This window comes from Eriocheir sinensis, chromosome 29, assembly GCF_024679095.1.
Source record: "Eriocheir sinensis breed Jianghai 21 chromosome 29, ASM2467909v1, whole genome shotgun sequence".
NCBI classification, from domain to species: domain Eukaryota; kingdom Metazoa; phylum Arthropoda; class Malacostraca; order Decapoda; family Varunidae; genus Eriocheir; species Eriocheir sinensis.
Genome location: NC_066537.1, coordinates 1963966 through 1987470, shown reverse-complemented (window position 1 = coordinate 1987470; position 23505 = coordinate 1963966). Strand labels below are relative to the sequence as shown.

At 43.4% G+C, this 23505-nt stretch overlaps 1 protein-coding gene across 1 annotated transcript in view; it reads right to left on the bottom strand.

Moving 5' to 3' along the window:
* Nucleotides 1-511: 511 nt before the first annotated feature.
* LOC127004769 (methylmalonyl-CoA mutase, mitochondrial-like) overlaps nucleotides 512-23505 on the bottom strand; it is a gene marked incomplete at its 3' end in the record, with an annotated part of 88414 nt that continues 65420 nt past the window's right edge. The window contains 4 exon segments of the mRNA XM_050872878.1: nucleotides 512-577; nucleotides 11107-11230; nucleotides 15400-15576; nucleotides 22814-22945. Coding sequence (XP_050728835.1) covers nucleotides 512-577; nucleotides 11107-11230; nucleotides 15400-15576; nucleotides 22814-22945 — 499 coding nt within the window.

Genomic DNA, 23505 nt, shown 5'->3' with positions numbered 1-23505 from the left:
AGCGTGTTTTCAGAACTGTCAGCCAATCGTAAGGCAGCCGCCTTCAACTGCGGCTTCAAAACGACCCGTTCTCTCTCTCTCTCTCTCTCTCTCTCTCTCTCTCTCTCTCTCTCTCTCTCTCTCTCTCTCTTGTCATAGCCACAATGTTTGGAGGAAAACATTCAGTGTGATACTATCTTTAAAGGTAGCGTGCGTGACGCCGATGGTAAGTAGACGTGACCTGTAAGTGTCAAAGCAGCGCGAAACTCGGGGTGATGATGCGCAAAAGTCGGGATGACAAGAATTTAGGACTAACCGCAGAACTCGTGGATCGCGAAACTCGGATAGCGCGAAACTCGAAAGGGTACTGTATGTCATAGTGTCTGATATGGATAGTAGTCTGGACCACAGGGTCTGTGTGGCCTGAATTTCTATGTAAATCTATGTAAATCTCTCTCTCTCTCTCTCTCTCTCTCTCTCTCTCTCTCTCTCTCTCTCTCTCTCTCTCTCTCTCTCTCTCTCTCTGCCTTACCTTTGCCGCTGTCAATCATTGCCTGTCTCTTTGCAGCACATTCTTCTATTTTCAGCTTGGCCCAGCCTGAAAGGAAAATTAAAAGAAGCTTTAAATTAACATTCAAACTCTAGCAGTACATCATACATCTTTCAGAAATAAATTTACTTCACTAGCATAGTAACATTTTGCTGATTCAATGAAAATAAAAAAATCTGTAGTCAAGTGGATGGTGTAGAAGTGATTTTCAAACTTTTTATTGTGAGCCAGCTTTAATATTTTCCTTCATCAACATTTTTGAAGCCCTTACCAGAACAATTTGAACCTCCAAAAGCTAGTAAATAGACCATATTAGCTATACAGGCAGCGCCATATGTGGCCACTTGGTGAACTGTCAAAGTAGTACTTTCCATTGAGTTCAAGTTATGGACTAGAGTGTGTCTGAGGCTGGTCCCGGGATACACGGCCTTGGTGCCGCCACTGCTCCAGGCCAACGACTGCACACACTTCACTCCTACCCAATTTCTTGACACTACTATTTGATATGAAGAAAAACTGAGGCCAGTATCATCTTCCTGAGGAAATTTTGCATTGCATTTGAATAAATTTGTAAGTGTCATGCAAGCAAAATATACGTAAAACCCCGATTATCCGAAATGGAAGGGGGGAAGCCTCTTTCGGATAAGCCGATTTTTCGGATAATCCGGATTTATGGCCGCCATTTTGATCGCCGCCAGTTTGATCGTCGGCATTGTGTTCTGCTGTATGGTAAGGACGACTTTCTTCCTTTTCCCGGTTTCTTTCGGCATGGTGATGTAGAAAGAAGTGAGGTCGAAGCACAGGTAGAATGCGCTGGCGACTGCCCAGTGTGAAGTGTGTGACGCGACTGCCGCCGACTGACGATGTAAACAATGAAACCAAACAAACACACGCTACGCTAAACAAAGTAGTACGCTTAAAACATGTGATGTAAATGTTTTATTGTATGTTTGTCTGTGTGTCTCCTTGTCTGGACCAGTGTATGTTGATACTTGTGAGCGTTGCAGATCTGAATTGTGAATGTTGCAGAGTGCGATTGTGAATGGTTGTGCAAGCTTGCAAGTGTGACCTTGATGCATCGTGCAGGTGGAGACACAGTATGATGACTCATATTATCGCGCAACTCGTATGGTGGAAGGGGACTGTGGCAGGGAGTGGAGAGGGGAGTCGTGGTTGGGGCGTTGTCATGAGAGTACGGGGTGAGATTAGTCGCAGTAGTTTGTTCGTTACCGCACCTACGTCCTTGCTGGGGCGAAGGTGCGGACGTGGTGTTGTTGAGAGTTTGTTTAATGTTTTTTGTCTAATACATTGATCTATTCGTTACAAGCTATTTCGGCAATACGTATTAGAAAGCATATTCATTTTAACTGTTCTCATCAATTTTAAATGTGTTAATATAGTACATATGTAGTTACTTTTATTTATTTTTGAGGTTTTATAACGTTTTAGTATAGAAAAAAAAAAAAATTTTAATTGCATTATCCAGATCAATTTCGGATAATCCGGTTTTTCGGATAATCCGCTTTCGGATAATCGGGGTTTTACTGTACAAAAATGAGGGTTAAATAAAATAGAGCACAAACATTTTCTCCTGCCTACTTGGCTTCTACCCAAATTACTCGGCTTCTTTACATCTCAATATTTTTTCCAGCATGGTTTCTGGATCTGCACACTCTCTTGATTACAAGGTATATGATACATTCCAGAGTGAAAACATCTAAGGACCACATGAACATGCCATGAAGTCTGAGAGTCGATTTGAGCCATGCTATCACCAGCAGTACCTCCTTCCTCCCAGCCAGCAGTGCCAAGCAATGAGGAGTAGAAGCCAAGTAAGAGGGAGAAATGTTTGCTTTATTTTCCTTAACCCTCATCTTTGTGTATTTGTGCATACATCACAGTTACAAATTTATCCTAATGCAAGGCAGAATTTCCTCAGGAAGACGATGTTGACCTCACTTTTTCTTCATATCAAATATTTTTGCGATTGCTTCGTTACTAAGGTATAGCCTACCTGTGGCTCACCATTCAGCCAACATCGTGCCATGACCTGCAAGACAGGAGGCTTCGTCTGCATGAGACATGATGAAGTGAAAGACGTGACAGCTTGGATGCAGAAAGAAATCTGTCACAACGTAACAATGGAGCCCATGCTGCTTCCTCTGCAAGGCGAGCACCTCACCAGACACACCGATGGTGGTTCGAACAAGGCACGAGTGGATGTTGGCGTGGCTTCAGAGGGTTTTGGACTCGTGGACAAAGGGCGTACTTTGATATAAGGATCTTTGATCCCATGGCCCATTGCCAGAGAGACCTGACCCTCGATGCAGCCCACAGAAGAAATGAACGTGAGAATAATGGAGTGTATGAGGAAAGAATGCAGAGTGTGGACTGGGGCTCCTTCACCCCACTAGTATTCACGACATCGGGAGGGATGAGACCAAGGGCGCAGAGCTTCTATGCGAGACTCGCCGAAACACTGGCGGATAAGAAACAGCAACCGAGAAGCAGTGTGGTAATTGGGACGAGATGCAGGCTGTCCTTCTCCCTCCTGAGGTCAGCCTTGGTCTGTCTGAGAGGAACCAGGCCACCTGCACCCAAGACCACCCACATTGCTGACCTGGACTTTGAGGCGACGGTGGTTGATAGCCATATCAATCACAGACTCTGTTAGCTCAAGAACAATGTGTTTATTATGTTGTAATACTAAATAAAGATGGTTGTCGGCCACAGTCATTGGCGGGCTGGGGCCAATGAATTGCTTTGTTAAAGGATAGGAGAAAAGATACCCCTCACAATGCAACTCTAATAGATGGAGGCCATTTTCAAAGATCTTTGCTTTCTAATCCACTTTTTAGATTCAATCTCTCTCTATGTACTTTTGTCTCCAGTTTCCTTTCAAGTCAATCGATCTCTGTTATGGTAGACTGTCACTGTTCTACAGCTAAACTTATCAACATTGGTGTTCCACAAAGCTCTGTTCTATCTCCCATTTTCATTCTACTGTTCATTAATGATCTTCCCAAAACACAACAAGCTGTTCTATCCTCTCTCATGCCGATCACTCTACTCTGAATTAGTCAACATCTTTTAACAGAGGATCCCTCCTGCTACACCTCTGTGTTGAAGTGATCAGTTTGCCTAGCTAAGAATCTACAAGTCCAGGTTCAAATCCCAGCCTGGGGAAGCCTCGGTAAGGTAAACTATGGTAACCCAGATGTCACACTGGCCCTGCGTCCTGGGGTAATGGGTTCTCATCCACCACACACTCAAAGGCCGATGTAATGGAGATGGACACCAAGGCCACTCACAGCTATAGCATATGCCCCTAACTTTACCTTCTACCTTCCAAGGCCCCACTGCACACAAATTTTTACTCTTGCTCATCCATATGCTATTGAAATCCCATATGCAGGAGTTAGCCAGAATATTCATTGTTTCGTTCTTTTCATGGATAAACTCTGGAACATGCTTCCTTTGTATGTATTTCCTCCTGCCTAAGACTCGAACCCCATCAAGAGGGGAGTAACAAGACACCTCTCTAACTGAAATTGACTCTCTCTTCTGGCCATTCATTAATTTCCTTTTGCCGGAGCAGTGCACAGCTGGTTTTTTTTTGTTGTTTATCTTTTTCTTTTGCCCTTGAGCTGCTTGTTACCATAAAAAAATGTAGTTTTACAGGAAACCCTCACTTTAACAAATCGATTGTGGGAGGGAGTGACGCTGCAAGTGGAGCCAGATGTCACAGACACCAGAGAAACCTCTAGAGTCTGTGCGCCTCCTCTTGTCTCTACTAAAAGGCACAGGCTTGAAAAACTCTGAGATCTTGAGTTGGATCAGCTTGTCCTGCTGGAGAAACATGCTCCTTACTTGTCCATCCTTGCTGCAGTGCTTGACAGTGACTGGATGAGCTGGGGCATTATCAAGCAACAGCATGGCCTTAATGTCATCTCCACTGATGCCGTACCATGCCTGATAATGAAGAACTGTTGGGTCAAACATGTGGTGGAAACAATCACTATCAGTCTCCTGGGTAAAGCATTCTGACTTGTTCCTGTAGTACCCAACAGGAAGCTTGGCCATTGTGTCCTTCAGCGACCTAGGCTGCTTGCTCTTGCCAACAATGACTGGCTCAAGACGATGCCAGCCATCATCGTTAGCACAGACAGGGATGGACGTGCTCTTCTTCATGGCCTTGAGTCCTGGCATGCAGCTAATGTCCTTGGAAGCCTGTATTCTTTGAGAGAGCATGCCAGAACAGCCCCATCTCATCAGTGTTGTAGATTTGAAGGAGGTGCAAGTCTTCCCCCTCCACCAGCTTCACCATCTGCTGCACAAACAGCTCCACCACAGCAAGATCAGCACTTAGTACAGTACCTCTCCACTGATCATCCTGTTACTAATGCCATTACACTACCTAGATCTCCACAGCCAACCTCAACTGCTCATAGTCAAGGTGTCAAAAAAGTTGGTGTGTGGCATCCTGGATCTCAGTGCCAGACACAGGAACAGCCTTACTTCTCTCCTGTGTACACCACTTGTTCACTGCCTTGTCAAACTTCTTGCATGAAAGTTTTCTTCTCCTAAACACTTTAGTGTTCCTTGGCCACTCTCCATGTACTTTATTGTCTCCCTAATCTTCTCTTTCACCTTCAGGATGTTGTGGAGGAAGGTCTTCTTCAGCCCGTACTCCTGCATGAGGTCAGGCCAGTTGAGTCCACTGTCATGCTTGTCAATGATCTCCAGCTTCTTAGCAAGACAGGGTTTGCCTCTTGTTCACAGCAACAACCTTATTCAGAGTGGAAGCAGCAAAAGGAGAGGTCATCGCAGCAGGCAACGAGGTGAGGCACAGGAGGCAGGCAACATAGTGAGACACAGTGGAAAGCAGGATACTGAGTGAGGCAGAGTAGGATGCAAGCAGAGGTGTTTAGTCACGTAGAAAGAGCTAGATGGAGCAGCGGGCACCGCATGGTCAGCCTTGTTTCCACCGCCACTGACTGACCTGCATGTACAGTCGTACCTCAGTGTACGAGTTTAATTCATTCCAGAATTTTGTTCACAAATCAAAACACTCTTAAACCAACACAAATTTACACATTAATTTAATGGGAATCCCATTTATGCATCCCATATCCCAAACAATATTAACATATAAATCATGTACTTGTTATTATATACAGAATAAAGATAACTAAAGTGCTAAAAACACAAAGATCGCACACTAGAGCCAAAACCATTGGAGGCAGTGACGTAGCCAGGAGGGGGGAGTGGGGGTGGGCACAGGGGGCATGTGCGCCCCCCCCCCCCCTTCAGGAACTCATTTTTTGTGGGTTTGTTGGAAGTTCTCGAGAATGACATGCCGTGCATGGCTGTGACCGCCCAAATAGTGTAGATCAGCGGTTCTTAACCTGGGGTTGTGACCCCCTGGGGGGGGTCGTTTGGGGTTTCTCGAGGGGTCGCGGAGTGTTTGGGAGAAGATAATTTATTTCATGTATGTGAAGCGGCCAGCTGCTGAAAACATCAACCACAATCAGTCAGTCAGTCAGATCACAGCTACGGGGGCAGGGTCTGTATGTGCTCCGCTCCTGGCTGTGACTCCCAAGGCGCAGCAGTTGCACCAAGGTTTTGAGTCATGAAAGTATGAGGCCAAGCAAACTGAAGGTTCATTTTGAGTCTTACCATAGCCAACTGGTGGACAAAAGCTTGGACTACTTCAAGCGAAAAGAAGCTGCTCTGAAGGCCAGTCACATTGATTCCACTGGTCAGTTTGCTCGTCAGAACAAAGCAGCGCCCTGGGGGCTTCATACAGAATTGCTCTAAAAAATCGCGCAGACCAAGAAGCCTCATACCATTGCTGAAAATCTGATTAAGCCTTGCATTCTGGAAACAACGAAGATGATTCTTGTAGAACAGCAGGCACACAAGTTGAGGGCAATTTCCCTTTTGAATGATACAGTCAAAAGTAGGATCTCGGACATGAGTGAGGATACTCTCCTGCAAGTGGTGAGTGCCGTGAAGAGTAGTCCTGTTTATTCCTTGCAACTGGATGAGTCGACAGATGTTGCCTCATGTTCCCAACTTATTGCTTATGTTTGCTACCTTGACAAGGAAGGTATGAAGGATGAGTACTTGTACTCTGAGCCAGTGGCCACAACAACTCGTGGAGAAGATATTTTCAAAATCCTAGAAGCCTCTCTCCTTATCAAACATGGGCTGAGTTGGGAAGCACTTGTCGGTCTGTGTACAGACAGATTCGTGAAGAATGTCGCTCCGCATGTCTCCTTCACTCATTGCATGATTCATCTTTATGCTTTGGCGATGAAGACTATCCCACCTGGACTTCAAGAAGTGCTCACAGACGTTGTGAAGATTGTGAACCATACCCGAGGGAGCGCAACAACTTCAAGGATTTTTAAAGTGCTTTGTGAAGAAATGGGCTCTGACTTCTCTGTTCTCCTGTTTCACACGGAGGTACGTTGGCTCTCACGTGGCAAAGTTCTGAATCGCGTGCTGCAACTTCGAGAGGAAATAACGAAGCTGTTGCAAGAAAGTTGTACCTCGAAAGAAAATCTTCTTCACAAAATTATGCAAGATGACTGTTTCGTAACAAAGGTTGCCTACTTGGCTGATTTCTTCTCTGAAGTGAATTCCCTGAATATTTCACTCCAAGGAAACCTTGCAATGCTGCACACAGTTCGTGACAAAGTGGCAGTATTCAAGTGTAAGATTCAACTGTACGTGAAAAGAGTTCAGGACAGTGACACAACTTTCTTCCCTCATATGACAACTATCCTAGATTCTATGGCAGAAGCTGAATGCAGTTTCCGTGAGGAGATCTCAGCTCATCTTCTGGCGGTGAATGACGCCATCGAAAGTTACTTTCCAGGACTGGATGACCGCTGTACTGATGCGTGGATCTCCAGACCCTTCTCAGTGAAGGACAGTGCCATCAGTGATACTGATGTTGCTGCGAAGGTAGAATTTCTTCAAATTCGTGAGGATACTCAGTTGAAAGTCGATTTTTCTGAACAAGAGCTTCAGACATTTTGAGCGACACTGAAGGATGACTATCCTCTTCTTTCGGTGCATGCACTGACCATACTGGACCTCGACCTATCGCTGCGAGGCTGGATTCTCATCAATGATGGCACTGAAAACGATGGCACGCAGTAGACTTGTGATTATACAAGTCCATAATTTGGGTAACAGCAGCACAAGCCACAACAGCCCCTACTTTGGCAAATGGCACCATGTGGATACAGAGCGAAAGGTTTGTTTACGTTGTGGATATGGGCAGCCGACCTTGGTCGTATGTGACGCACACCCAAAAAACACGGTTGGGGGAAAAGGGCCCGGTGTAATACCAACTTGAGACCCTATTCCCATTGTTTTCTGCACTGAGTCCTCTCAACTTGCAGCTAACAACGCGAACCCACGCTCGCGTCATCAACTCATACAAACAGGATGCTCGTACACCAAGTCACTACTCGTAAACCAAGTCATATTTAGTGATTTTCTTTTGCTCGTAAATCAAAATGCTCGTAAAGTAAGGCCCTCGAAAACCGAGGTATTACTTTACATGTTCAGACAGCCCATCACTGAACCAAAACCCACACTATCAAACTTATTTGGTATATCCCTGCATATACCTGACTGGCTCAAAAAGTTTGCTAAAACTGAAATTCATTATATTGAGCTTCGTAGAAGTGAAGATTTCTGTAGTATAGTAGTAGTAATAGTAGAACAGGTTGAAAATCCTTTATCCGAAATTCCAAAATCATAAAACCTCCAAAATCCAAAAGTTTTCTTAATGCTGACATGACATTTTTTTTTTTTTTTTTTTTCCCCCACCACCTCACGGGTGGGCACACGGGCTATATGGAGGCTGTCAGGGCCAAACATGTACCTCCCTCCAAAGAGGGACTCCAGACCCTTACCGGTGGCAGACTGACCATTCCCCGCTGGTCCCCCCACACTGCTCATGTGCCTGCCCGTGTTTGCATGCACTACTCGTCCCACTCCAAAGAATCAGTCTGCTCAAGCTCACCAGTACCTTACCAGTATACTGTATATTGTATACAATACTGTATATATCATTATATTGTATAGTATACAATAAGTGAGATGATTGCATGGGCACCTATTGGTGCTTAAACCTCACGTCTTATGCTTGTCTCTTTTACATTTTATAGTTTTGTGGATGCTGTCATTTAGAACAATGCAAGAATCCACAAAACATTTTTTTTTTATTATTATTATTTTTTTTTTACATCACTGTCTGTAGCACCGGTAGGCTTTCTTCAGGGGCCTGGCGGTTGGCCCAAGCCCGTTATGGTGCAGGCAATTTTTTTTATAGTGGCATCAGTTATGCTTAGCTCATGCTGCCCCCCAGAACTCATTCTTGATTCACTTGGGCAGTTTCTTCTAGAGTCTGGGTTGATGGGTGGTCCTCTGGACAGCATGTGGGTAGTCTTAGGCCACTCGGCGATGACTGAAAATTCCCAGGTGGTAGCATGGGGATTCAAACTGACGTTGATCATGGCACAGTGAATGCAGGGCCCACACGCTAACCACTCAGCCACTGCCTACCCTATACAATGTCAAAGAGACAAGCTTAAGAGGGGAGGTTAAAAAGCACCAATAGGTGCATACACAGTCATTCCGCTTATTGTATACTGATACTGGTAAGGTACTGGTGAGCTTGAGCGGACCTATTCTTCCGGTGTCGGAGATGAACATTTTGGAGTGGGCCGAGTAGCGTACAAGTATGTAAACATGGGCAGGCACAACTGGCACATGCACAGTAGGGGGGGGAGACCAGAGGGTGTAAATAAATAGATATTTCGGGTTAATGGTAGTTTAGGCTTAACTATTCATTTGTTTAACCCTTTCATTGCTAAACGCTTGCAGCAGGCATTAGGCGTATTTGCTGGTGGTGCTAGACGCCCGCTGCGACCTCCACCCGCACTGAAATCTCCCACGTATGAGAGTGTTCCAACACTAATTCTCACAACACAGGATTGCCAATTGAGTGGATTCTTCACTAAATTTGGTGGAAAATCATATCAGCCCAGCGCAGCAAATCTATGGCCAAGTAACTGGTGGATGTTCTTGCCCAATATAGCAGCATTTTTGCATAGCTTCACCTATCACCGACTGATTCTTTGACCAAATAGTTGTAAATATTGCAGTTGGCAATGCTCCCTTGCCAGAATCTGAAGAAAAAATGTCCGTAGTTCCCTCAATATGGCTGATCATCATGCACACACCGATGTAAGTGTTAACATTCAACACTCCCTGAACGTGCATGTATGTTCACAAGAGAGGCATACATGACCGACTCCTGTAGATCTGGACCTCCTCTTTCCAATGGTGTCTTTGGTTTTTAGCCGTGATGAATAGTTTTTGAGATACAGAGGTTAAAAGAGACCCCTAATTGGGCTGCCCGACTGTGCCAGAGGGGATAGTCGCGTCCACACTGCGCACAAGGAAAGGGTTAAGACTGGTTGAGGAAAGTTGGGCAGTTGGTAACACTGTTAAAATGTCATTTTGGCAACACTGAGCCAGTCAGCTGTTGGTAGAGCAAGAGGTAGGAGGTGCACAGTTGTGATGGGAGTTGTGTGGTGATTTGTGGTAGTGGAAGCAGATATGTTGGCTCTCCTGATGGTGTGACTGATATAGTGTTTCTGAGGCCACAGTCTGCTTCCTTGTATTCCCGGGTCTCAGCCTTACTGGAGGGCCAGTTTGTTGCAGGGTTGCCAGGCGCCTGTTTTTTCTGGATTGTTTACCTCCACTTGTGTTGACTCACTCTTTGCATCATGCTGGTGGCTGTCCTGACTGAGGTGAGTTGAAGTGGTATTTTTTTTTAATTTACTTTACCACAATGGCGTACATAAAGTTAGGTTTGGTTAGTTTAAATTTATTCGGCACGCAGTGTGGGGCAGCAAATATGTAACGCAGGATGGGACAGGACACGGCGGTGGCAGTCCACTATATGCAGGTCAGTGTTGCGAGTAATACCTCCTCGCAGAAATAAGTCACTCTGCTGTTCAATAAGCATGCACACCAGGGGAATACACAGCAGGAAAAACATTAATTTGCCTGGCTTTGTTCTAGTTTGTCCCATTGTCATATTTTTGAGCAATGAGTGAACTATAGAAACAATAAGCAAGTTGAACCTTTCTGCGAGCTATTTTGTAGCTGCGCCAGCGGGTGCACAACAGGCAACTGAAAAGTCAATCATTTAGTGATTTCCGGAGGAAAATACTGTCTCCATAAAAAACAGCATCATATTTTGTCCAAAAATAAGCAGTCCGCATTTCAAAATTAGTAGGCTACCCTCTCATGAATAATCCGCAATTTCAGTTTTCATTTTATTTAGATTCAAATAAAACATTCCGAAAATGGTCCCAGGAATTTCGGATAAGGGATTCTCAACCTATAGTAGTAGTAGTAGTAGTAGTAGTAGTAGTAGTAGTAGTAGTAGTAGTAATAGTAGTATTAGTATTAGTAGTAGTAGTAGTAGTAGTAATAGTAGTAGTAGTAGTAGTAGTAGTAATGAGAATACTATTACCTACCAGATTCTACAGCTTTTGCCATTCCTCCCATGGCTTCAACCTCTTCAATTACAGCCTTGCCAGCCTCATAAACTTCATTCGTCAGTGTCTCCATGGCATATGATCCAGCCCAAGGATCAATTATCTGCAAAAGGAAAACAAGTGAAGATTAAAATAAACTACCAAACTACTGTAGTTGGATCATAGGCAGATCAGATACATGAATTTCCTGGATATGTGAGATATTTAATTTCACAGCTAACAAAGGGTGCTGTTGCCTGATCCCTGGCTGCCCCATCCAACCCAGGCTGCTAGTAATGCATGGAGCATTGTTGCTCTCTTAATAATTTTCAATAAAATTTCACTACTGCTATGAGGAAATAGCTTACCCTGCATGGAGCTCCACCACCCACTCAACTAGAATACAGTACAGTACTCCCTCCAATTTTGTGAGAATTTGGTCAACACTGCAGGTCACAAAATTCAAATTTGCAAAACTGACACAAACTTATGGGCCCAATTTTTCATGATTTTTGTCATTTTTTTCCCCCTTTGTAAAGACACATATGATTATACATCCTACACTTAAGAGAAATACAGAGAAACATATTAACACTGAGGTCATAACCCAAGTGATGTATCTCTCTGGCCCCTTTGTTCAGTTTCTCCCACACTCTTACAAACGTCTTCATGCTCTCTCAGTATAAGAGTTCTTGTCCACCACTGACACTGTATTCATTTGGCCATCCAGAATGTTGAAAATGAAAGCTTCATCATCATTGCCTATGTTGCATCTTTGTTTCTTTATATGTGTTAGCTGAGGAACTCCTTGTGATTATGATCAAGTTTCTACAACTTATTTGATAATTTCACTACCTGTTTTTTAAGAGAATAAAACATTCATTAGTACAATTCAAAGTAGTTTGATGCACTTAAGAACACAGTTGAAAAAGAAAATGGTGGAGGTTTTATGACCGCTGCATGACCTGACATCAAGGCCATGCCATCCCTCCCCACTTTCTCTCAGCACCACCCGCGAAACTCAATTTACATCACAAAATTAGGTTTTCATCAAAATGGTATTGGGGGTCTTTGTCTAAAAATTGGCATATTGCAAAATCAGACCATGCAAAAATGAAGGGAGTACTGAATAGGAATCACACTTCATTATTAAAGAATTGTTGAATAAACTGGCCAAGGGCATGGAATGAGTTCTGTCCTTACTGCCAGGTTGAAATAAAAATAAGCACGCTGCAGAGAGAGAGAGAGAGAGAGAGAGAGAGAGAGAGAGAGAGAGAGAGAGAGAGAGAGAGAGAGAGAGAGAGAGAGAGAGAGAGAGAGAGAGAGAGAGAGAGAGAGAGAGAGAGAGAGAGAGAGAGAGAGAGAGAGAGAGAGAGAGAGAGAGAGAGAGAGAGAGAGAGAGAGAGAGAGAGAGAGAGAGAGAGAGAGAGAGAGAGAGAGAGAGAGAGAGAGAGAGAGAGAGAGAGAGAGAGAGAGAGAGAGAGAGAGAGAGAGAGAGAGAGAGAGAGAGAGAGAGAGAGAGAGAGAGAGAGAGAGAGAGAGAGAGAGAGAGAGAGAGAGAGAGAGAGAGAGAGAGAGAGAGAGAGAGAGAGAGAGAGAGAGAGAGAGAGAGAGAGAGAGAGAGAGAGAGAGAGAGAGAGAGAGAGAGAGAGAGAGAGAGAGAGAGAGAGAGAGAGAGAGAGGTGTTTCATTGAGTTGCCCGGTGTATTGTTTCAGGCCAGACTATGGGCGTTGTGCTGAGGTGCCCAGAGTGGCGTGTACAAGTATGTCGTGTTTAGGCTTGACGTGCTCACTTTGTTCCTGAGAGTCTGTAGCATGTTGTCTTGTTTCCACTTGCTGTTATGTTGTTTTCTGCAATCTGAATTATTATAGTAATATTAGTAAACGAGTTTAATGTAGCCAGTTGTTTTGTAATTTCTTTCAGCCTGTTCCTGACTATTCTGAGGTAATGTCACAGTGAGGGAGTGTGTAGGCCAACTCACATCTGCCATCCTGGCAGCTGCACCACCTCTAAATTGTTTACCAGTTTCCCCCATTTTAATTATTATTCATTTATTATTATTATATGTAATACAGTTTTGAGGTCTAGATAGTGAGGTTGAATGTGAGTAATGACTTTTTTGTTAAGAAAAGACATTGGCTGCGAATTCAGCATGCATATGTGGTGATCCAAAACCCGAGTTCAAATCCAAATGTTACCAGCTAACAATTCACCAACAGCAAATGGCCAAAGATCATCCACTTGCTGTTCAGATGACAATTAAGTAGCCCCAACTTAACTACTTCTCTAAAGAGAAACTCTAGGAGTAACATTGGCCAAGCAAAGAAATTATATTATGATCCTACTATAAAAAGATTTACCAGCACCACTACTGAAAAGTGCAACCACGAGTGAGCCCCTCAAGAAAACCTGCCGTGTACTGTACAGAGAAATAAAAAAAAAAGACATTTTTACCCTCACATGTCAGGTCTGGACATACAGTACTGTCTCCAGGATTGTGAGTTTCAAGTTTGCAATTCACCGAGTTTGTGATAGGGACCCCAAAAGGAAAAGGAAAAAGCAGGTAAAACCAGATTTTTTTCACACTTTGTTTTGATCCTTGATTCCCATTCTCGCTCTTACCCACCCCCTGTGCCTTTCTATGGGCCACGGGAAGCATGGTGAGTGGGATCCGGGCAGCCAGGCGCAGGTGTGCTAGCAGCCCCAACTGCGCGCCGGGCCCGAGCAGCTGACAGGCGGTTGATGATGGTGATGATGAGCGTCGGCAGTGCGGCCCCCGCATCGGGGCTACTCAACTGGCACCTTCATCAGGGCCCATGCATGTGTGACTGTGTCCATCGTGGGCCCAGGCTCCTCAATCTGCCAATTCCCACCTTCCACATGTTGCATGGGACCTCTTTTTTTTCTTCTATCTCTTCCTTTTCAAAATGAGATGGAAGAAAAGAAAAGGGTCCCAAGCAACATGTGGAAAACAAAAACTGGCAAACTGAGAAGCCCAAACCCACAACAAACACAGCCACACACACACGGGCCACGACAAAAACACCATTCAGGCGGCGCTGATGCAAAGGCCACGCCGCCAACACTCATCATCACCATCACCATCATCAGCCACCCAACAGCTGCTCGGGCCCAGCACGGGGCCAGGGCCGTCCGCACACATGCGGTTTTCAATTTTCCCCATAAGAATAATGGTTCAAAGTTTGCGATTTTAACGTTTGCAACCTGCAACATCAACCTATTTATTGCAAACTTGGACACAGTACTGTACTACTAGTTTCTCTAGCAGCAACCTCAACTGCTGGGAACATTCAGGTGCATCCAGGTTTTTTCAAAGCATTTTGACAATTGTTTTTCAGCTTCTGTAACAGGATCCTGTGGGACCATAACAAGTAAAGAATTTATTTCATCATTATAAGATCTAAGTGCAGGTGTGGGATGGATAATTTCTGAAAAAGACCCAAATTTTACATGAGAGATACAGGGAAAAACCATCATTTTCTTAAGAAACTGAGTTGACTTTTACATGACTGACTTTTAACCCTTTCCTTGCGCGCAATCTGGACGCGACTATCCCCTCAGGCGCAGTCGAGGAGCCCAATGGGGGGGTTCTTTTAACCTCTGTATCTCAAAAACTATTCATCACACCTAAAAACCAAAAACACCAATGGAAAGAGGAGGTACAGATCTATTGGAGTCGTTTATGTATGCCTCTCTTGCGAACGTACATGCACGTTCAGGGAGTGTTGAATGTTAACACTTACGTCGGTGCATGTGGGATGATCAGCCATATTGAGGTAACTGCGGACATCTCTTTTTCAGATTCTGGCAAGGGAGTATTGCCAACTGCAATATTTACAACTATTTGGTCAAAGAATCAGTCAGGTGATAGGTGAAGCTATGCAAAAATGACGCTATATTGGGCAAGAACATCCACCAGTTACTCGTCTGAAAATTTGCCGCGCTGGGCTGATATGATTTTCCTCCAAATTTAGTGAAGAACCCACTCAATTGGCAATCCTGTGTTGTGAGAATTAGTGTTGGAACACTCTCATACGTGGGAGATTTGAGTGCGGGTGGAGCTCGCAGCGAGCATTTAGCACCACCAGCAAATACGCCTAACGCCCGCTGCGAGCGTTTAGCAATGAAAGGGTTAAAAAGTAAACAATGGTAACATGGCCATTGTTTAGGCTCTGTTACTTTATTTTGAGAAAGAAGCACACAGGAAGGGATGTTGATTTCCAATTATTAATCTTAACAGTTTAGCTGAAAAGACAAGTTGAAAATCTTACCTTTGGTATTCCTGTTTCTTCTTGAAGGATGATCTGGGTGTTGCGAGCAATGCGTGCCGAGAAGACTGTGGGTAGCCCAAGAGCCTCATCAAAAGAGTTGGTGTGGAGTGACTGTGTGCCACCAAACACAGCTGCAAGGCCCTCTATTGTGGTGCGAATGATGTTGTTGTATGGATCCTGAGAGACAGGACATATTTATAGAGATTAATGTATTTGTTTACATACAGGTATCACCCACTTCACAACTTGGTTACATTCTAGGAAAAGTGATCATGAAGCGAAATGATCATATAATGAGCTTCATCTAATTGAATAAACAGGGATGTGTTCCTAGACTTCTATTTTAACCCTTTAGGTGCTATGTCCTTCCAGCAAACCTGCACAGACCCTGCATGTGGTGGTAAATGCTTGCAGGGAGACTTAGTCAGACTTGAATCACCTGCTCATAGACATGTTCCAACAATATTCCAGTCTCTATTTACATTAGTCCATGTCCTAGAAGGGATGGTCCTTCCCTACCACCCCCCACTCTGTCATTCCTCCCCTAACATGAACGGCTGCCCCCTGCTGCTCTTTGCTGCCACTCCCTGTTGACAAGACATGTGTACATATCCTGACCAATGAGGACAAATTATTCACAATCTGCTGCTTAATTCATTTGCAGGAATTTCCTCACAGTGACAGACACAGACATCATTTGCTGATTCTCATATTCTGGCAAAATCAGAGGATGCAAGAAGCCTATTTGGCATTGTGTATATGTGTATGATGCCTAGATGCATAGATGGGTTGGGTGGCCAGACCAGGAGGGGAGAGGAGGGTGTGAGATCATTTTATCTGCACCCATGAGGGGAGCAGAGAGTTTGAGATCATTTTATCAGCACTCTAGAGCAATGGTTCCCAACCTTTTCAAAGCCACAGACCAGTCAAGTGAAAAAAATTCTGCAGACCAGTGCCATAGGCATGGATCCAAGCATACACTGACACTTATATAGTCCAAATGCATATTTTATTTTTTTAGCAATATAAAATTCAATGTGACAATACCATGTAATGTAATGTTTCACATTATACAAAGTAAAGTGATTATAAAGGATAAATTATTGAAATGGACGCCATGAGGGAAAAATACTACACTAACTACAGCACTTAGTACTACAGTAGACATGGAAAAGACTAGCTGTCATGGTGATAGATTCATGTACCTATTTCAAGGTCTATCAATACACCAAAAATGTAATATCTAATGTTTTACAAGTGAGATTAAAAATCCATATATAAGCATATTACTATTATTATTATTATTAATCACGAACAAAATGAAAAGTCACTAGTAATGCTATTTAGTGAACCAGCAAATCATAAGTCACGGCCCAGCACCGGTACGCGGACCATAGGTTGGGAACCACTGCTCTAGAGGGTAGCGGAGGGTGTAAAACAATTTTATCGCACCCTCATGAGGGGGGAGGCCAGCAAGGGAAACTCCAAGCATCACCTGATGATGGTGAGGACAGTCAATATATTTAGAATTGCTGAGAAAAATGTTAAAAATAAAAACATTAGCTAAATATTTTTTTTTCATATGTACACATTTTAATTGAGACATTCTCATGAATTTTTTATACGTACGCTGCATGGAATAGCATATGATATTACGTCGTCCCCCAAATAGTACGGGGGTTAGGGACCCAGGACCCCCGTACTATTCAAAAATCCGTATAAAAGTAGTGCCCCCTTGAAACACTACGGAATCCGGGTCCTGCCTGGCTCAGCTGTTACCCACGAGCCCAAGTTGCCAGTTAAGCATTTTCTGCTGTAGTCACAGTGCAGTACAGGAAATCCCCGATATACGAAAGCTCGATGTACGAAAATTCGGATATACGAAAGTGAAAAATATAGGACAATTTTCGGTTCACGAAAGACATGCCACTGTTTCCCGATGTCTATATCAACAGCCTCACCTTTTTCGGTGATTAGGCAGCAAGTGTCCATGTCCAGTCCTCCACTTCAACGCTCATCACTTAGCGTTGCCAGTTTGTGAACCCCTTGCACATCCCAGCCAGCGTGAGAAGCGTGAGGGTGATGGAGGGGTTGGGGGGCTTGGTGGTGTACTGTTTGGCACGTGTTTGAAACTGGCCTTTCACAGCTTGGGAAGTAAACATTGGCAATGTTAAGTGATGAGTTGTAGTGACGAGTTAGAGGGGATTGTCCTAACATATGTAATGCATTTCTATAACAGTAAAGGAACAGGAAATGGTAATTGTTTTTAATTATTTATGAGCCTTGCGTTTCATTGTATTGTGAGTAGTAAATTGCTTTTAAGCATAGTTATATTTAACTTTTTTTTTTTTTTTTCCCCTATTTATTAACAATCCTATGGGGGAAATGGCTTCGATATACGAAAAATCGATAAACGAAAGGTTTTTTCAGTCCCTAACCCTTTCGTATATAGGGGATTTCCTGTATTACCACGTTGGGGGGGTCGAGGGGGGCGAAGCCCCTCATTAGAGGTCAGGTTATTTAAAGTTCAGTTGAAGTAGTTTACCCTTAAACTGCTGCAATCGCTTATATAATCAAGCCTCTCCGATCCCGTGACGCTGTGATCGCTTATATAATCATGAATTTTCGCGCCATATGTTTTGAATTTTCCTGCCGCGCTTCCTTTTAAATGTGTTCTCGTGATCACTGGCAACTTAGTCATACCTTCACCAGAGCCTGAAATTCTACGATAAGGCTCTTATTCGAGTGTTTGTGGAAATGTAGGAGGCGCCTGGAAACTCTCCTACCCGCCGGGTAGTAATCTACCCTGACATAATAGAAAACGTGGTAGTGGAAGAGAAAATGGAGGTTGTCAAGGCAGACTAGATTACAAATTTTGAATGATTAAATAAAGCTGAAACTTGGAGGAAGGAATTATGTCGTGTAATTCATCATAACTTGGATATAATATGTAACAGTAAGCCTCTTTGCACACAGGTGTGTGTTTGTGTGTGTGTGTGTGTGTGTGTGTGTGTGTGTGTGTATGTGTGTTGGTCCATGGTGTAAATCAGATTTTTTTTACATCATTATAGTTCATTACCTGATTGAGAGAGAGAGAGAGAGAGAGAGAGAGAGAGAGAGAGAGAGAGAGAGAGAGAGAGAGAGAGAGAGAGAGAGAGAGAGAGAGAGAGAGAGAGAGAGAGAGAGAGAGAGAGAGAAAAACACATTGAGAGGAAAAACAAACAAACAAATGCAGAGAGAGAGAGAGAGAGAGAGAGAGAGAGAGAGAGAGGAAGCAAACAAACAAATAGAAGCCACGCGGGCAGCTGTCCACCGCTTCCACCCGCTCCACCTCATTCTACCCGACATGTCACATTTTCCCCGCACTTTGGAAATTGCACTAATTTTTAGGGCCTATTATTTGCTCTAATTATTCATGTACCACTCTGAACTGCTGTAATACATCAAATTACATTTTTCTCATTGATGACATACTATTAGATTTATATTTTTGCTTTTTATTGTAATGTTTATATTAACTCGCGAAGGAAAAATATCCGGCATTTAGTCCTCCGCAGTTTAAGGTTTAATTATGCGTCCCTTAACTATATAATATGGAGGCGTAATGTCATATTTCGGAGGCTCGGAGTCAATCTCCATAATTACCGTTTCGTATCTTATTTAAAGTATGATTTAGAGAGCAATAATATAAATTGTGGTTGAGAGTAAGAGAGAGTGTGTGTGTATGACATGGCTCGCTCACTGACAATGTGGAAGGCAGCGCTGCCAGGATGGCTCATTTGTCCAGCGTGGTAACACTACAGCAGAAAATTCATAACTGGCAACTTTGGCCGACGAGTAGAAACTGCGCCAGGCGGGAAACCCGGATTCCGTAGGAGTGCCCAATCCTGCCCACCAATTTTTTTGTTTTAGGTAAGAAAATGCCTATCTACGTGTTTATGATAGGTTTATTTATGAACAAACAGAAAAAGACAGCTTTATCTCTACTCTTGAAACACTCTTGGACCACTCGCAGTTACTGCAGCAAGAATTTCTTTTACACTATGATAGATACAGCAAACACTGCTCTCAGTCACGTGGTATGCTCTCCCTACAACAATGTAACTCATCCCGAAATGTAACTTCTCCTAAATATGAATTCTTCTTCAAGGTGCACACTTTCTCAAATGCTTTGGGATGCTTTCAGCAGGTGTTTTGGTAGAAAAGTGTTGCCACTCGCACTATGGCTATTTGGTGCGACGAGCGGGAAATTTTAAAATCATAAAAAAAATTCATCCATGATAATCTGTATAAAACCGAAACCATACTATTGGAAACCGTACTATTTGAGGGACGACTGTATTAGTTCAGATATATTAGCTTTTATGATATATAATATTCACTTTAAGTTATGAACACAACAACACCTGCAATCATATTCAAAATGTAAAACAAGCACAGCTCAAAAGTGACACTTTGTTCATTATTACTTGATCAAAAAAGGAAAAAATTCAAAGTAACAATTGGCCAGTCTTACAGCAGTCACCTTCCTTTTTCTATTGGTATGATTTGATTCTTGCTAAAATGCGTATTTTTTAAGATATAATGATAAAAATATATCTCCCCAATGATAAATTTTGTATTGCATTTACTCAATTATGGGGAGACAGTGGCTGAGTGACTGGAGTGTTAGCGCCGCATCCAGGAGGTCACGGGTTCGAGTCCTGCCCGCCGCCACAGCTGGAGTTTGTTGGGCACCATCGAGTAGCCCAAGATTACCCAAATGCTATCCTGAAGACCACCTCTCAACCAGGACTCCAGATTCCAACTCTAAAAAGAGGCTCAAAGATGAGCTCTGGGGGGCAGCATGAGCCAAGCAAGATGGCGCCACTATAAACACATCCCTGGCCCGAATTCACAAACAGACTCAATAACTACGAACTAACATAACTACGCACTATTGATTTAGCTACCGATGTTAGCGTCAGATTCACGAAGCAAACCTTAGATTGTAGTTAGAGGCGCGCTAAGTCAGCGAGGCCGCTGATTGGTTGATGACGTCATTGGCCTTGCAGCGAATCGCAAGCACGTTTACAGAACCGTCAGCCAATCCTAGGGAGCCCCCTCCAGCTGCTGGTTCAAGAAACCCATTCTCTTTTCCCATTTTTCTTCCTTTCAAGGCAAACTGTACTAAATCGTAATCTACGAATTCGATTATTTCGTTGTTTGCTGCACATTTACGTCAAAGTAGCTCTGCTGTTCGATGTCTTGTTACTCACGAACATGCTTAAGATGAAGAAAAAGAAGATACGGAGGAGATTGAGGCAGGAAGAAAGCAAACAGAAATATGGGACAGATATCGAGGCAGACAGAACGAAGGACGGAAGGAAGGAATAGGGAAAATTAAGACTGTCTTGCCATATCTGCAGCCCAACTCATGGGATAGCTGTCACCCGACAAGGGTCCATGGTCCCTCCACGGATGGGGGCGGTGTCACGGGCAAAATTGAGCCTGGGCACCCACATGCCTCTGTTATCTTAGCTCAAGCTCGTGTATGTGGGGTTCTTTTCGACTGATATGGCGTCTAGAACTAGCATGATCATCATTCTTTATTATGATGACAAAGACCATGTCAAAATTTGCCTCATTAAATAAGAAAGTACATAAAGTTTGGCAGCTTTTCCTCGTTGCCAAGCCATCCTCCAGAGCAGCACTCCGACACCCATGATCGCACATTCATTTTTCTCAGAAAATAGGATACCAATCACATATACATCAATATATTTCCACAGGTGAATACTTAGGGCATGTTCACACCAAGTTGCGACACCTGCGATTCATTAATAATGACAGGGGAAGGAAAAATATAGGCCCCTGTCATCGACAAAATTGAGCCTCGGGCAGAATTGAGTCTGGGCATCTACATGCCTCGGATTTCTTCGCTATTATATATTGTAAGATCGTTCTGTTGACATGTATGGGTAAATGAACGCTTTCTGTATCTACATATAGAAGGAAAACGCAAAATTCTCCCTAGTAAATCAGAAATTACATAAGGTTCGGCAACTTTTCCTCGTCGCCAAGCCATCCTCCAGCAGCAGGCAGAGGAGGGAGGTCTGGCAATCCCCCGGCCGGGTGTTGCCATACCGCCCACACTTATCATATACCTCTCAAAGGGTGCATATCTCATCATTTTATAAAGAAATGGGCCTCCTCTACTGGCAAAGTTATATTTCAAGTTGAAAAACGCGATTTATAAGCATTTATACGTAAATCTGATAATATTGTTAGCGTTACCGTCAGCTCCGAGGCAGTAGTTATTTAACAACAAATTTAATGTCACACAGAGCGCGGTAAACGTTTGTAGATCCGCGCGCTAACCCGTGACGTCATCGATTAGTTGGTAGTTATTGGTGCGCGAGCTTTGTGAATCTCGATGTTCTCAAAACTACGCACTAAGGGCCCAAAACTACGCACTAAGCCTTTGTGGATCCGGGCCCTGTGCCACAATGGGCTGGGGCCAACCATCAGGCCCCTCTGAGACACTACCAGTGCAATAAGAAAAAAAATTAAAAAGAAAAGAAAAGGAAATGTAACATTAACAACAAGCCATTCTTATGGTTTTCGACATTCTTTTTTTAATGATGTGTGTGAGTGTTTGCAATGATGCATAGTTCCTGAGATACAAAGGTGAAAAAGAGACCCCACGGTTTCCTGCCTGACTGAGTACAGGAGGATCAGAGCACATGCTGCGTTACGCACTGAAAGGGTTAACCCGTAAAGCATCAGAGATGTAAGCCGCTCTCTGACATTAGAGTGTCAGAGACGTATGAGATACATCGCCGTCCTTTCATCCTTTGCCTGATAAATTACATCCTCAAAACGTCTCCATATATTGCTCTCATGCATTACACGCACCGTATCCAGGTCCCGACAATTTATCTCCTCGCATGTTAAGAGAATGTAGCCAACAGCTAGAATTACCCATAACGTTAATGTTCAACAGGTCATTAACTTGACTCGACTCATGTCTGAGCGTGAACCAAAATTTTCTCCCTATGTAGACTAACTGACTGAAATCCAGTAGGAATTGTGACTCGCTGCCTTTCTTGGTGCAGGAAATGTGACTGGAACCCTGTAGGAATAGTGACAGAATGGGTTTTTGTGTGTAGATGTGCTGTATCTCTGTATCTCCCAAGTGGAGTTGACAGCTTCCCCCCCCCCTCAACAACAGGTTGTTATAATCAATGTTTCCAGTCTTGCTTACAAACTATGCATGACTGGGAAATGCTTTTAAGTCCCCCAGAAGTAAGAAATAAATAAATAAATAAATAAATAAATAATTAAATAAATAAATAAATACTAGACTCATAAATTTGTTTTCAGAAATTTTATTTTTTCATTAGCCTGCTTGGAAAGTAAAATACAAACCTACCTGCTCAGTGAGAGACCATCCAGAGTTCTGGCTGTGTGCTCGTAACATGGTTGACTTTTTGTTCTTGGGACCAAATTTTTCCTGCACCAGATGAGCCCACAGGCGGCGGGCAGCACGCATCTTGGCGATCTCCTGCAATTTATTGATGGTAAATTTTAAATACAAACTACATGCAAAGGACAATCCAAGAAAAAAGAAAAAAAATATGCAAGAGAAGATTAACATAGTAATCACCATACTTTATACCAAGGAAGATGGACTTTACCTCCACATTAGGGGCATTTTTCACAACCTAAATCATGAATGAAATATTAGCATAGGATATGCTCCCTTCTGTTCAGCAATGCTGTGACTGGAAGGACGGAGAGGCGGATGATGATAGCCTGGAGGGACGGATGATGATAGCCTGGAGGGACGGATGATGATAGCCTGGAGGGACGGATGATGATAGCCTAGAACTCTCATTTTCATATATTTCTGCTTACATTACAGCTACAAATCTATACTAATGCAATGCAGAAAAAAGAAATCATAGCCAAACACGGAAAAGGCGTTCATGTCACGAGTGTGTGTTTACACAGCAATCCAGTCCCTCCTACCCACCCCCCTACCCCTACGCTTGCCTTACCCCAGCCAGTATTCTCACGGTCATACTCAAAACATTCCATTTATCAGTTTGACCCGAAACTGTA